The following is a 16,874-nucleotide window of genomic DNA, read 5'->3' on the forward strand; positions in this document are numbered from 1 at the left end:
ATAAAGAAGCATGTGGGTAGCCTTTAGTAGGATAGAGATTTAAGAGCCTATACAAATCCAGTCCTTGGGGACAAGGTCTTACATTGAATATTCTGCCCTCCAGAGATGCCTCTGGGAGTAAAGTGAAGAGGCTTAAGGGATGCCATGTTTTAAGTCTTTCAATTTGAGTACCAAATATCTACCTTTTGAAGTCAAAGCTTTCTAAATGTATGAACTCCCATGTTCTTGCTTTAAAAAGTAAATTGATGAACTTTAGAGCCATAAATATCCCAGGCTGCTTAGTCATTACTCCTCAGCCCTTCCTGCATTACTCTCCGGCCCTTTCTTGTCACTACAAAATATCAGAGAATACATGTGGGGTGTGTGTGTGTTTGTGTGTGTGTGTGTGATCTTAGAACCTTGATCTACTGATGAAAGAAGAAAGGAGAGTGAGAAACTAAGCCAAGTAACACAGAAACGTGAAGCACAGAGAGAAGAAATAGGAAGATCAGCATTCCCGAAGCGATTTTCTTCCAGAAGACTTTCTGTGGCTCTTGTCCTTTGGCCTCTGTAGCTGCAGTTAGTGCTGAGAGATGATGAGGACCAAATGAATCCCATGTCAGATAGCCTGGCAACAGCCCTCCTGCAGAAACCATGGGGCCAATTGTCCCGAGCTCTAGCTGGTATGCTTCCAGGAACAGGATCATTTGCAGGTGCTGCCCTTCTCTTTTCCCAGCTGCCCACTGAGAACCACACTGAGACACCGGGATATGGTATCAGCCTAGACTCTGCCTTGGGAGTTTAATTTGAATCCAGGATCCGAGAACTGGTTTCCCGAGGCAGCAGCACCCCACACAGCTATTCAGAGCAGCCCCATACCTCTTGTCTGTAGAAGGCCCTGGATGATTGTGGGACACAGCTCCTTGCCAATGCTCTCTCTTTACACTCCTAAAACATAAGGGCAGCGGGTGTGGTTTTTTTTCCTCTTCTGTTTTAAGAAATTACCAACAAAATCTAGTGAGTGCAGAGGGGTGGAAATAGCCTCGGACTAGGAGCCAGGAGTCCTGAGTATTTTGTCCTGACTCTGCCTCAGCAGCATTGACCTTGGGTAATCCATTTAGTCTCTACTCTAAATTACTTTCACCTGTAAGACTGTGCACACTTGCTTCTAGTGGAAATTGATGAAATTAAAGTAGACAATGTGTGTGAAAATACTTTGAGAACAGCCGAAACTTGCACAGATGTAAGGAATTACTGTTAATAATAAGAAGAAGAGGAGGAAAAAGAAGAGGAAGATGAAGAAGGAGAAAAAGAATAGTGTCCATCTCTGAAAATTACCATTACTGCATTTTTTACCAAATAACTTCAACAGAAAATACTCCCTATAAAAAAAACAGAGAAAATATCCAATTAAATCTATATAAGGTCTATGAACTTTCAACTTTTAGTTTCGCATGAAAGAAAAAATATATTAGGTTGGTGCAAAAGTAATTGTGGTTTTTGCCATTTTTTTTACCTTTTAAGCTGCAATTACTTTTGTACCAACCTAATATTTTCCCAGCCCATATTTCAAAAAAGAGAAGACATTTGCTATATTAATAAGATTTTATGCCTCTATTACTGTATCACTATACTGATTACATTCCTGTTACAGAATCAATGGGTAATTTTTGGAGGAAAAATTTTATTGATACTCATTTTTATGCTACTGATGATAGCTACTATTTACTGAGGTCTGACCATAAGAGCGTGTTCTCCCTGACTCTTTAAGCTGAGTGCTTTTTACTTCCCTTCTGCAGATGAGGAAACTAAAGCTCAGAGAGGTTAATTTCCTGTCCAGGATAAAAATTAATAACTGGCAGAGTTCTGGATTTGAATTCAGGTCTCTCTTAGTCTAAAGTTTGTGTTTTAAATAATAGTTTCTGTAAAATATGTTACAGCTATCATCAATAAAACAAACTGAAATACTTGTTTTAAATCAATGAATTAGATGAACAAGTAATATATTTTGGAAAGCAAAATTTTGCTAATTGCAATAGATTTGTTGATATCCAAAAAGGTGTTGGGAAATGTATTTGAGGTTCTGATATCCTCTTTGACAGTCAAGGTACAGCTTGTTTTTGTGTCACCGTACTGACCTAGTCTTTAAATGATCCACAAGAGAGAAGGTTTGGAATTTTCTTCTATAAAAAGTCAAAAATGGAGGTGAGAGGGAGGACTCTTTTCTCTAAATGTTTATGTTGATAAAGAGTCTCTGGGTGAAATTACACATTAATACAAGTTTTTTTTTTAATACTTATTTTCACTCCTCATCTATGACAGTTGTCCCCAAACTGGGCCACACATCAGATCATGTAGTAAATTTTTTTAAATGCAAATTTCAGGGCCCCTGCCCAGACCTGTTGACTCAGAACTTGTGATAGTTCTATTTATAAAATTCCCCTCCCCCAGGCATTTCTGATATATCTGGCTCTTTGAATTACTGATCTGTTGTGATTTATGACCTTTCAGAATTGATTATTTTTTAACCCTAACATTATATAGTCCTTATACCATTTAAATCACTTGGCTTTTTTTCAATAGTGCTAAATTATAAAAGCTATAGTTACTGAAAACCACAACTTTCTATAATTATGACTCAAATGGGTTGAAAATGGAAAACATACACATATGAAATTTTGTAGAAAGTCAAGGAAGAAAAAAATCTTAACATCCAGCTATTTCCCATGTTGAGACCTCATGTTGCAGCTTTCTTCCAAACTGAATTTTATGTCTGCGCCATAAAGATCTAAGAGTCCCTCGTGGGGGTACTGTAGCACCAGCCCTCTACGATCATTAGAATCACCTCTTTCAGCCCCCAGTCACTTCAGTAAAGACTTTCAGCCTCTCCAAGGACTCCCTGCACAAACTATCAATAATTCACTGTTTTCTAACATGATCATTTGTAAGAGATCTTTTTCTGTTATTGCTGTCAACAAAAAACTTGTTTAATAAACATAGATTGTTATTTTTCCCATATGTTCAACAACTCATTCAGAGCCATAAATAAACAAGAATGTTACCCACAATGTGTATAAATAGAGAAGTAGCATGACGCAGACAACAGTATAGTTCAACCGCATCTTAAAAGTACATAAGCATCATTGCAAATATCTGAAAACTGGTCCTAAAAATAAATAGGTTAAAAGTCATCCAATAACTGGAAAACAAACAAACAAACAAAAAACCCATTCAGGTCCAATTAGGTGTAAAGTTTATTCTACGAAAAATCTTTATCTAGCATCTTAAACTTTTAACATTGTTTCTTGAAGAGTGAAGCAAAGTTTGTTCTCTTAAATGTACATTATTTCCTTTCCAAAAGGCATACTTGTAGGTGGAGCTTTTAAAAATAATCATCCCATCAACCTCCCAGCATATTTCTTCTTATCCCTGGTCAAGGAGTGCAGTGATAGAGAAGAACTTTAATAAGGTTCTGTTTATCTTTATCACTACTGCCTTGATTTTGTGACCTAGGACACCAAACCAACTTATAACAGCCAATTGGAAATTTGGCCCATTGAAAAATTCAAGCCCTTCTATCCAACCTTTTAGGAAGAGACAGCTGACCTAGACATACTTGAACTAGAGCAAGAAATAGCAGAGCTATAGGAAAACTGCATATGGATGTGGGAACATACATGCTAGTGATAGAATATGGAAACATACTGGTAAGTTTGTATCAACAAAATACAATCCCAAGAAATACCCACATTTTGAGAGTGTAAACTTGGTCAGCTTGAAACCAGGCTATAATCGAGGTTTTTCTTTATTCTTCTCCCTTTGAGAAATATGTAGGAGGAATCAAAGATTATGTGTCAGTATTCCATAGGTTTTACTACTTTACTCTTATTCAGTAGTTTGGAATGATGTGCAATTAAACTGAAAATTATTTTCTTTTCTTGAGAACACTTTCATAGAAATAAAGTTTAATCTGTTCCCTGTAATTAGGTTTCTGTGATGTTTTGCCATGTTGTAGTATGGTTTGGGGAAGAGAGGACCTATATGGATTTTATTTTTATTAAGCAAAACAGAACAGGGAAGTTTAATGAACTTTCATAATTCAGTATTGATGTGTACAACTAACACAGCGTCTTGTATATGATGAATAAATTTTGCTCAAATGACACTTGCTGGTGATTTTTGAAAGTTTTATTCTAAAGATATCTTTGTCCTCTGTTGTCTTCCTTTAACAGCCCACTTTTCCTGTAGGTCCCGCTATAGGGACAAATACGGCGATTAGCTTTGCTCCTTACTTAGCACCTGTAACCCCTGGAGTTGGGTTAGTCCCAACGGAAATTCTACCCACCACACCTGTTATTGTTCCCGGAAGTCCACCTGTCACTGTCCCGGGCTCAACTACAACTCAGAAACTTCTCAGGACTGACAAACTGGAGGTACTTCAATTGTATTTGTGGTTTAAAATGCATTTGTGGTAGATGTGAATTTCTATGTAAGTGAATACTTGTAAGATATCACACACATTCATCTAAAGGCCATGCATTCATGATTCATTGGATTGGATCTAAGACCAAGTATAAAGGAAATTATCTGTGGTAAAAGAATAAGTTTAATACAAACAAAATTCAAGGGTAGGAGTGGCCAGTTAGCTCAGTTGGTTAGAGCATGGTGCTGGTAGCACCAAGGTTGCCAGTTCTATCCCCGTATGGGCCACTGTGAACTGCACCCTCCTTAAAAAAAAAAAAAAAATTTAACAACCTACGAAATGTTGAGTCAGTCACTGTGCGGGCCATAGCGATGGTTCTGGAAGGCCTCCAGCGGTGCCAGGCATTAACCTTTGCTGGACCCTGGAAATGTCTGGGAAGGGGCCAGTCAGGAGCCCAGTATCCAGGGCAATGGGGGACATTCAGGGACAGGGTAAGAGTAAGTAGGACTATGACTACTGACTAACTGGTATGGTCATATTTCAATATTTTAAGAACGAGTATGGCTGCTCTACAGTCTTCCAGAATATCAGCCCTAATTGTGTTGTTGGTAAACTGTGGGAGGTAGAGGCTGGGCAAATTTATTGATTGAGATAATTTCTTTAACTTAAATTCAAGTGTTCTACAAAATTCAGAAAAACAAGTATATGTATTTATAAAATATAATTCTTAAGTCACAAGTCAAGTCAACCCATCTGTACTTTACTGGGTAAAATTTCCCTTTAATCGAAGTTAGAGGATTCATCCATTTATCTCTACTATATCCTGTGATATTTAATAGAGCATTTTATATGGGTGTGTAAGGATTTTAATAGATTTTTTTCAAAGCACCCCTTTAATTCCACTACCAAATAAAGTTGTTAGGTAACATATGTATGGTTAGGATTTACGCTGAGTTTTATGTTTGATCTTTCAAGAATGTTCTGTCCAATATGCATTTGTTTAAATATTTACCCAGTAAATCTTGAGGGCAGTACAATGTTGCCACCTAATATCACCTTCAATGCAGAGTATGTGGATCTCAAAATGAAAAGACTGCAAACTAATCACTACTGTTTTGATCCAGCCTATCCTTGTGAATGTTGAACAGACCTTGCAAAGGACTAGAAAAGTGTTTGGGGCTCCACCTGCTGGACCCATGGAGTCTTAGCGATTAGTACGTGACTGATTTAGAAAACAAATTAAATCAACTACGTTGGGAACAAATTGTCCTTCCCAACAGGACTGGTGGACAAAGACATATGTAAAAATGATTCACAATGACTTAAGCAGAACAGCTTTCAATTCATTTCAAATCAGGAATGAAGTCGGCTGCCCGCAGAGACCCTTGGTAAATGCTTACTGGCTGGTCTACACCTCCGACGCAGTCTCAGATTGAAGTCATTCCATTTACAGAAGAAGGCTTACTCAGAATCTGTGGGAACAGCTTAGTAATTTTTATTTTGTACATTTTGTCAACTAAAGATGGAACGTTGGCTAATGTTCAAAGTAAGAAGAAACAATTAACAATTTTGTGATTTATCTGTTTACCCTTCAAATTTTCCCAAATAGGTATGACTTTCACAAGGCACTTTCATATTACGTCACTGACCCTTCATGTAACATCACTGAGGATGTAAACCACCATTTAAATATATTGACTTTGGCATTGGAGCCTAAAAAGAAAATAACTTAATTTTGTTCTATTAGGTTGGTGCAAAAGTAATTGCGGTTTTGCAAGTATTTAACCTTTTAAACTGCAATTACTTTTGCACCAACCTAATAGTAATTCTTCCCTGATAATGATATTTATATATATAAGTATTATGTATATATGTTATTCATGTTATTCCATGTTATCAATATTCAGGGCAGAATTAAGAATACTTTTTAAATTCTAAAGAAAACTTTCTTTATACAGTAAGCTCTTAATCCATCAGAATTCTCAGACTATGAAGCACTCTATTTACTGAAGATTTCAGGATAACTAAGGATTAAGTAATAAAAAAGAAACAACAACATGCCAACACTTCAAACTCTATTCTACTTTCCTCCATGTATTTCTTTCCCTTTATCTCTTCCCATATTTCTCTCCTTTTTATATTTTCTTTATATCTTTATTGTGAGTGCTGTCAAAATATAATATAGTGATCTTAAATGAAAGTTTTTGTGTATTAGATATTATAATTCTTCTGACTTATGATTATAAGCATAAGTTATCTTTGTAGAGCAAGGGAGACCTAGGGGAGACCTAGATTCAACCCACCCCCATTTCCTATCCTCAGAGAGGAAGAACAAGTCTGTCATTTCCCCTGATTCTTTTTGGAGTTGTACAGCTATGACCTGGTGGCTTAAACTATGGTGAAATGATCCCTCCATGCAAAAAAACTACAGCATCCCAGAGTTGTCAGGGTAGAAGATTTGCATATACAGAGATTTCCAAATTATATATTTATATATGTATACACTATATAATCTCATATATATATATATATATATATATATATATATATATATATATATATATATATCCCGGAGATAATGGTGGAGGTCTTGTTGATTTTTCTGTGATTTTAGCTAAACTGGAGATTTTGACTTATTTTCTCAGGATAGTCTCACCCCAATAAAGAGGGAGAAGCAAAATTCAAAATAGTGTTTGTCAGGGATTCTGGTTACTTGCGTTCTGGATAATCAAATTTTTATTGTAAATGACCAAAAAATCACCATTAAAAGAAAGAAAAAGCCTTTATTCCTTAAAAACAAAACATAAATGGCTGCGTTGGGAGAGGTAGAGTTTTCGGCAGCCATCAGGCTTTCTTCTGCATCGTCTGCTCTTGTTCCCCATGTGTCCTAGGTATGCAGGGAGTTCCAGAGAGGAAACTGTGCCCGGGGAGAGACCGACTGCCGCTTTGCACACCCCGCAGACAGCACCATGATCGACACAAATGACAACACCGTAACCGTTTGTATGGATTACATAAAGGGGCGTTGCATGAGGGAGAAATGCAAATATTTTCACCCTCCTGCACACTTGCAGGCCAAAATCAAAGCTGCGCAGCACCAAGCCAACCAAGCCGCGGTGGCCGCCCAGGCAGCCGCAGCCGCGGCCACAGTCATGGTAAGTGGGGCGCGCCCGCCGCGCACCTTGCTCGGCTCGGGGAGCCGCGGAGTTCCGCCGGGCGCGGAGGAGGCGGCTCCCACCGCTGGGACTTAGACGCTCTCCAAAACAGTTGAGAAATAGGGAAGGCTGCTATTCCTGCTGCTCCGCTGCCTAAGTTCTGTTGTTGTTTTCCCCCTTTTTGTTTTGTTTTGTTTTCCCTTCCTTCCCTTCTTCAGCACAATAAGTAAATCCCTCAGGCGCAGCTAACCAAAGGCCAGGACCCGTGCCCAGGTCCAGTTCTTCTCCGAGACTGGACTGGAGCCTGCGTGGGTTCTTCCTCAGAGCCTAGTAATGAAAAGGAAGGTGCACACCAGAGCTTAAGAGAATGGAAAATAAAGCTGGAGTACTGCAGCTGAGCAATAGACAGCAGCCTTTCAGAGCGCAGCCCTTGGAGCAGAGAAGGGAGCAACAGGTGACCAGTCCGTGACTGGCTCTTCCCTATTCCTATTATGTTTTCTTCTCTTCTTTTACTCATCACAAGGGCTATGCTTCAAACTTTCTCTCCCTAAATGAAATTTTATGCAGAATATCAAGTCATGAAACAGTTGAAAATGGAGCTGTACTGGCTGGTGCAAAAAACAAACAAAAAACCCCGCTAACCCATCTTCCCGGGTCTGAGTCATTGTACTGCCCCTTAGGGGCCCGCAGCAACCTCATCATCATCACCTGAGAGCGGGTCCCAGCTCCAGACTTTCAAGGTCCCACCTCAGACCTTTGGAATTAGAGTTCAAATTTTAAAATATCCCCAGGTGTTTTGTATGCATAGTAACATTTGAGAAGCAACTGCTTAGAACACCAGTTCCCAGATGTGGCTCTATTTTGAAATTACCTGAAGGGTCTTGAAAAGTTGTAACATCAGTTCCTTCCCCCCAAGTTTCACATTTAACTGCTCTGGGTGTGGCCTGGGCACTGGCTTTCCTTTTTTTGAAGCTGATTCCAATGTGCAGCCAAGTTTGAGAACCACTGCACTGAGTCATAGAAGTTTCTAATTAATTTTTTTAATATGAGATCTCTGGCTTATCAGAAGTCTATTTGAATATATGATAGGCAGTGTTCATTCATTCATTCATTCATTCATTCATTTATTCAAAACATTTCATGAGAGTCCCCGTGCATCAGGCACTTGCTGGGTAGAATACATACATTAGACAGGTTTCCTTGCCTTTGAGGCACATGAAGTTTAGTAAGTAAGGGCAACAATACGCCTTTGTGACATGATGGCAATGTATCATGGGGCCTTGTGGGACATGAAAGACTCAGTAGTTGGCTGCAAAAGACAGATATGGCTTTCAAGATAAAAGGTAGACTTGAAACATATGTTCTAACTAGTGAACATCACCTCAGACATTGATCACTGATCAAAACACACATATAGCCATTATACAAACAAGTTCATATGCTTCAACATTCTTTCCCCAAATGTTTATAAAGGCCTGGCCTGGTGATAAGCAATAGGGAAACAGAGAACACAGCCTAGCGCCTGGTGTGTGTGTGGTTATACAGACCTTTCCAACCTGAGCTGATTCCCAAGCATCGTCAGCACTGGGTCCTTCCGCTCTCTCACTGTTGCTTCTCAGAGACCCTGTCCCTTTAGTGCTTTTCCCTCATGTCCTTTTCATTTTTATGTCACTGGACATAACAGTGATTTTTCAGAATCTGTGAGTTTCTATGTACTTGGGGATGTATGCATCCAACATAAGAAAGTTGGTACAATACAGAGAAATTCTCCCTCTTTTGGTTCTAGTAGAAAGAATGGTTTTCAAACCCGATTATGATTGGGAATGGGGCGGGGTGAGGTAGAGCGGAGATGAGAGTACGTCAGTTACTTAATGCTGGTGGAAACAGAATTCTTTTGGAGAGCAAATGAGGTCTCTACATTCCTCTGGGGTGGACTCCATCTCACCATCTACTTAGTGAAGATCTCATCCTATGAGAAGTCAATTGTTTTCATTATAATGATTCTTAAAGCCAACCCCAATGTATCCTAACTGTATGTTGATTGTTAGGCACAAAGAACACATTTTTCCATTGAACTAATGTTACAAATCATCCCCAGGTATCAAGGATATCCCCAAGGCTAGTCAGGACTCTGGTTGCAAGAGACAAAAACCCAACTGACGTAGTTTAAATGAAACAGTTGGACTTTACTAGATCACGTAGTGCTCTGAAAGAGAGTAGAGTTAAAATAGGGCTCAGGGGTGCCTGGCTCCAGAAACTTGAAAACTAGTGGGTATTTCTCTTTGTTCTCTTTTCTGCTTCTTGTGGTACATCAGCTCCATTCTCTAAGACCAGCTTCTCCACACAACACTGGCCATGGCTTTGGACACCCACATGGACACATTCTTACATCTTGGATTTGATGGGGATGGGAAGAGATGGCCATTTACACAAACAGGTCATTCTTCAGCCTGGTATCTTTAAATCAAGAACTGTCCTCTCATATGTGTGTTTCAGCGCATTTTCACATCAGACTCATCAAGCTGCATAGAGGTTATTGCAGTGGATGTCAGTCTGTTTAGTTACCATAGTTTCCTGGATTGCTACACTGTGCCCAAATTTGGAGTTCTGGTATTTCAGGGGATCGTGCAGCATCGTCAAAGACAACCCAAAGGAATGCAGTTTCAGAACAAAAGCCAGCTTCTTTCTGACAATGACATGAAAATTACTGAATCTGTCATGTCTTTTTAATTGAAGTGAGAGGTTCATTTGAAACCAGCCTAGGTGCACTTGGATAAAGTCAAAGTATTCTTACTCTAGTAGCACGATTATTCAGTACTGAAAAAAAACTATTTATTTCATTTCCTTATTTAAAAGAACAAATGGAGTAATGATTGCAGTCAGAGATATTAATATTCCATTCACCTGGGTTTCATATCTGAACACAAAGAATTTCCATAGTGCAATTTTTATTACTGTCCAGGGATTTCCCCTTCTGTTGATTAATTGGACCATGAAAATGAATTTAAAGCTTTCATTCCAGAAAAAGAGACATGTATTTCCTTTAGAGCCTTATTTTTTTTTTACAATTCCTCTTAAAGCATAAGCCTCCTCTTCACCAGAATTTTTAAAACGTGAAAATAAGCCAGACAGAGCTTCTCTTTCGTAATTTTAACACAAAGCGTATGTGATCTTAAAGCAAGCAGTCTTTCTTGACACACACAAAAATGGAACTATACAAGAAAATACCTATTTTGTACAACATGTACAGGAACTTTGAATTCATCCTCTTTGTCTACATCCTTTTTCACCCACATGAAAGCGGCAGCTCAGATTATTGTTGTTAGGGTTTCCTGACTCCTCAGATGTGGTCTTTGCCTGTATCGCCTGGCATGGGCCCTTGTTTTGCTTGCCTCAATGCATAGTTGGATGGTTCCTCGATCCAGAAAAAGAAAAACCTGGCTGCATGTACGCAAGCTGGAGGAGGCCCAGAGCGGGTAGAGGATGAAAAATGCTGGTAAGGCCAGCAAGATTGAATGCCAAGTGCCTGGCACATAGTAGGAGCTCAATTAAAGAGAATGGCTTTCTCTGCATAGGTGCCTAAAGAAGCTCCCAAGATACACTGGGTTTGGTGATCTCTAAAGTCTGTTCTAAGCCTGAAGCTTTTTCAATATAGATAAACATGTGCCAGCAGTCAAATAATATCCTCTAAAGCAGGACATCTGTGTACTACAACGCTGTCTTATAAGATGATTATTCATCCATACGGATTTTTTAATACATTCTACTCATGTGCCTCGAAGTGTGAGTTGTGTAAGATATTCATATGTATTCTCAACCCTCCAAGACCTTAGTATTTCCTCCAAAAGACAAGACATTTGCCTCTAATAAAGGATAATCCACAACATGGAGTGGTAGAAAGGGAGATGCCGTCACTGTCTAGCTCAGTTTAGAGCTCTCCGTGTCTTTACATTCCTAGATTATTATAATTTCTATGACAATTAAGTTTCAGAAAACTAAGATCAGAAAAAAGAGAACATTAACCTTCCAGCTGATTATCCTAAGGAGAAATAGTTAATATTTCTTTTCCTCCTTGGAGATTTCACTAAATGATCCTTTGTTAAATCAAAAATTTGTTCATAAATACCAGCCTTTGGAGACCTAATCATTTTTCTAGTTAGCATATCAGAAAAGATCAACCCAATAGTCGATTTGTTCTGTAACTCCCAAGGACTGAAAAAGTGAAGGGTAGAATGGAAGCCAAAATAATTTGGGGTTTAAGCATCCAATCAGTGTTCTCAGTGCACTCTATGAGAACAGACTGCGTAGCCATACATTAATTTAAGCTAAAGAAAATGCATTGTTTAGCATTGTAAAACTATACAGGAATGAAAGATTTTAAATGAGAGTGGTGTCATGGAAGTTACATAATGACACACATTTGAGAAAAGAACATCCAGTATAAAGAAGCTTTCTTATTGTGGAGCTTGTTGGTTTATAAAAATGTTCACAATACTAGTTTCAGAACAATGATTTCATAGTATTTGATGGCCTCTGTCAAGACTGCTGAACAAAAAAATTTCCCCATTGGCCACTCTAAATCTCTTCTCTACCTCTAGTCCTTTCCACTTTATTTCTAGTCCTTTCCCCCCATAGTTCTTCTACAAAATGATCTCCTATTATGTCTATACTTTTAATCCTGAATCATCAAATGATGATGAACAACCCTTTATTTTCCAAGGAAAATATCATTTACCATTTCCCATTTTGAGGGTTTAGTACTATTCCCATTTTATTTCAAATGCCATAGTTTTAATTCAGAACTTTAGAATATAATGTTTTGTATTTATTATATAAACCTTAGGGGTTTACATATTGTGCTAAACATAAAAAGGGGTATTTCATTTTTTATTTGCATTGGAGCTATTCCTTCAAATTTCTTTATTTTCACAGAATTTCATCATAGAATTTTTAGATCTTTTACATAGGAAAATTTTTTCATTGGTCAAAATCAATATTTGTTATTATTTTAGCTGTTTAAATGAAACTATCAGCTCAAAAGTATGATTATAAGTTAAAGATATTATTTTACTTCTAATATTTCAAGCAGTTTTTTGCTATTTTTTAGTTGTTTGCTATTTTTAGCTATGGTATTTGTTCTAGTAAAGAGTTCCACATCTCATTAACTGGGTTGGTCACTCATCATAGCTCAAAGTACAAATAGAATTATTAAATATAAATTATTTTGATACCTGAGGACACTAAATACCTTTTTAAAGGGTATTTTCTTAGTGTAATCTGGTAAGTTGTTGAGATAAATTGAATTATAATTTCAAATGTACTGGAAATCATAGAATGGATGATAAGTTAGTCATCAGAAACAGTACAATGGGATAAAAGTGGAGAAACTTACTATTCAAATTAAAAACGTGTTAAGTTTGGAAACTTATTCCACATTGCCAGATCCATGCTAGCAGAGTGAAGAGAAGAACTGAGACAATGATCCACGATTCAGACAAAAAATTAAGATCCAAACCCAAACAGTTTTGCCTAAATAATCTTGTGTTTGAATATTTTTTTGCCTGAATTTTTTGTCTCAGTTTGCCACTTCATTTTGTTAGGCTAGATCTTCATTAAAAATTATTTTTATACAAGATATTATCTTTTTTTTTGACTTGGATATTGTCCTTTTTTGACTTGGATATTATATACTTAGTTCACTGATTATTTTATATTTGAAAACTAACTTATCAGAAGTTCTTCAAGCCTATGGCCCTCAAAAGTTTTCCATTTTTTTCTGAAGCAATATAAAAAATGCTTATGGTGTGTATGCAAGCTGCTGTTTTAATTAACTTTCCTGAATTTCAAACATCTATATTTTACTCTCTTATATGCTTTTAACTAAGGTATAGTAGATGCATTTTTGCTTCAATACTAATTTAAGGTGTAATATTCATTTCTTTAGAGAACATTTTTGTTGTTGTGCATGCCTAGTGTTTTGTACGTTGTATATTGCATTCAGAATATTTTTTTCCTTCTCACCTATCCACAATGCAATGCCGTTCCCATGATGCACCTCTGCTTGCTGTTTACCTGTATGTTAATTCGCTTGAATCCCATTGGCCCACTGCCATCATGTGCTCGCTGCCTGTTATTAAAAGACTCAGTCGACTGCCAAAGCAATGAAGCGACCTCTCGAAGCATCTGTAGACCTGGTACTTTGACCTTTCACCTTTCGCTTTGCATGTAGCTTTTCAGAGAACCATCTGAGAGTTGTATTACTTGTAAACTATTGGTTGCAAACAATCATTATTATTAAGTAATGAAAAAAATTCAATAAGGTGTTTAGCCATCTCATTTTCATATATAATATGTGAAATAAATTAATCCTAACAAATTTTAATATCTTTTCCAAAAGAGTGAAGCAAATTTAAATTACTTGGCTCAGAAAATGCTCCTTATAATTCTTATTAACCTTTAAATTCAAGAAATAGTCATTTAGTTAACGAAAATAATAGGTATTAGTAATAACACAAATGCTTCTTTTCCCCCTTAGAATAGTTTAACTCATTTTAAAAGCTGAAGGCATTTTTGTTGTTGTTGTTGCTTGATAGTTTTTCTTTTCCTTAGTTGAGATGCTACCATTTGGGATTATAGAAATCATGCTTTCGCTCTCAATAACAAATTCTCACTCATTCGACATTGCCGCTGTTTAAAATAAGGTGCATGGCAGAGGCATCTCCTTAGCTGTCATTTTTAAAAAGAATGTTGCAATTGATGATCTCTGTGGACACTGAAGGTGTGTTTACTTTGAGTTATACATACCTTATCCAATTCTTCACTTACAGGCCTTTCCACCTGGTGCTCTTCATCCTTTACCAAAGAGACAAGCACTTGAAAAAAGCAACGGTGCCAGCACGGTCTTTAATCCCAGCGTCTTGCACTACCAGCAGGCTCTAACCAGTGCACAGCTGCAGCAACACACAGCGTTTATTCCCACAGGTATGTGCCCTGACAGTTCCAAGTCCTGTGTCCGTGTACCCTTCTGGTCATGTGCTTTCTTCTCATTCCTTTAAGCTGTTTGGTGGCATCTAGTTTGCTTTCAAAGGTACAAGAAATGTAGCCCAAAACTCATTGTCCTAGCTATCTAGATATATTTACCTTGCTTGGAATGATAGCTAAAGACTGTTAGGATTCTAAAGCCAAATATTTTATAGAGTTAAGTGACAGCTTGAACCTATGAGAAGCAAATAGCAGTTAGGTCTTTGGTTTCTTGTATGTACACATGCGTGTAAAATTGTTTGTGTAAATAAGTCCTTTTATGTGTGACAGTTGAAATTTATCATTAACCCTGTCTGACCTAAAAATAGCAATTCCCATAAATACTAACCTTTTTTTTCTATTCTTATTCAGAGCACTAAAAAAATGAGGCTATTCAAATTAAAGCAATCTTCTACTCATATTTTTACATTCATTCTATCTCTTTTGCCATCCTTCTCAACTTCCACCAAGTTCACAAATATAGAGAGCTTTCATCCTTGGTTTCTAAGTCAATGCCTGATAATATTAGTTACTAAGGTGTATTAACTCTATCATTTCACTAAGAGATGAATTACATTAATCATTTAATCTTGAAGTTTAAAGGATTCTTAGTGATCTCCTCATCCAGTTCATTGTTTTACAGATGAGAAAACTGAGGCCCCCTAAATGTGAAGTGACTTCCCAAGGTGGCACAACTAATGAGAAAAAGACCTACAACCTAGTTTCCCTGTAACCAGTCTAATTTACATGACATGACACAACCTGGACCTCCATATGTGGAGGCCACAGAATTCTTCTTTAGAGCTTGGCATAAAACAGCAAATAAAAGTGAAAACAAGTAGAATGCATTTTAACCTTCCTCCATTTCTTACCCACCTCCCTGACCATAGATCCACATACACCATGTACAAACACAAGGAGTCACCATAAATTGACTGTGGTTTTGACCTTTAATCTGTGTTAGAAGCAGGGATAATATTCTCAAAATAAATAAAATTTGCTGGAGTGTCAAAAAAAAAAAAAAAAAAAAAAACCCAGAAAAGAACCAGAGAGAGACTTGGGCCTTAGTGAGAACCCTGTCCATTGTATTCTTAGTTTCAAAGTCAAAATTTTCATCCCACGATAGTGATTTAAAGGTAAATACAGATAAATAACTATTTTTGTCAAAAAGAGCTTGATGATCCTAATCCATGTGGTTGTACTTTTTTGGGCTTGTTATCCATTTCCTTAAATCCCATAGCATATCAGGCGTTAACGTAGGAGGGAGTTGAATAAATATTTCTATGGTATTCTTTGTATAAAACCTATACTTTGAAATGAATTATTAACCTGTTAACAATATTTATTATAGTAGAAATATAAATTACATGAGTAAAATGGTTCTTAATATTTAGTTTTCCTGTTTTAGTCTCGCTGTATTCTTACAATAGACTCATAGACCTGTAGAGTCAATCTCTAAGTCAGTACTTCTTGGGGCTTCACTCTTGTCCTGTTACAACCTCAATTAGTGACATTTCAGTGCAGTTATAGCATAGCAGTATTTGTACTTGTAATCCACTTGATATAACATGTTTGTAAAATAATTACTAGAAGGTACGCTTACCTAGAGGTCCTGTGTGATTTCTACAAGTGTCTTATTTTATAGACCTCATCACTAGATATTTTAAGATTAAAAAAAATGGGAAGAATATACTGAGGGGAAAAACAGAAAAAGACAAGTCTGTTTCTGAAGATTGGGTGATAATGCCACTACCATTTTTCTGGGAAAGCCATGCAAAAGACCGAAGGCCTCTTGACTTCAATCCAATAATGATTGATTTGTTAAATTACTGAAAGAACCTTCATTTTAAAATATTTCACGTGGAAGCCATGTAAAGACTTCCAAAGCAAGAACCAATATCATCCCTTACGTAATGACTTGATTATTGTTGATGAAATTCATTGTATCGAGGATCGATATAGGCTGTGCTAGCTTCTGTGGTTGTGCACTTCCGCCCTCTGCTGGATTCCTTAAGAACTGTTCAAGTGTGTCCGGCAAACCTCCATTGCGTGGTCTTTGGGAGCCGAAAAGTGGGTCCTAGCCCCCTTAATTCTGTGAATTAGAAGTGTTTCCATCTATAACATGATACAAATATCATAGTGAACAAACGTGTCTCTCGTGCTCTGAAATGGTATTTCACCTTCTAAAAAGTTTTCATGTTTCTCAGATGATGAAAGAGAAAATAATTTTATTAAAAGGAAATTAGTATAATTTCCCCCCACTTAAACCTATAGAAGAAATTTCAGTGTTTATTTTG

The 16,874-nt window shown here is 37.2% G+C and overlaps 1 protein-coding gene across 10 annotated transcripts in view; it reads left to right on the forward strand.

Moving 5' to 3' along the window:
- The window catches only part of MBNL2 (muscleblind like splicing regulator 2), a 151,744-nt gene that overhangs the window by 104,579 nt on the left and 30,291 nt on the right, over positions 1 to 16,874 (forward strand). For 6 of the 10 annotated variants that reach the window (XM_033103807.1, XM_033103809.1, XM_033103806.1 and 3 more), the window contains 4 exons: positions 4,212 to 4,412; positions 7,294 to 7,557; positions 13,698 to 13,751; positions 14,385 to 14,538. In XM_033103807.1, coding sequence (XP_032959698.1) covers positions 4,212 to 4,412; positions 7,294 to 7,557; positions 13,698 to 13,751; positions 14,385 to 14,538 — 673 coding nt within the window. The remainder of the gene's footprint in view (positions 1 to 4,211; positions 4,413 to 7,293; positions 7,558 to 13,697; positions 13,752 to 14,384; positions 14,539 to 16,874) is intronic. The other 4 variants (XM_033103812.1, XM_033103815.1, XM_033103814.1 and 1 more) reach the window with 1 other exon arrangement.

This window comes from Rhinolophus ferrumequinum, chromosome 4 (genome assembly GCF_004115265.2).
Source record: "Rhinolophus ferrumequinum isolate MPI-CBG mRhiFer1 chromosome 4, mRhiFer1_v1.p, whole genome shotgun sequence".
NCBI lineage: Eukaryota > Metazoa > Chordata > Mammalia > Chiroptera > Rhinolophidae > Rhinolophus > Rhinolophus ferrumequinum.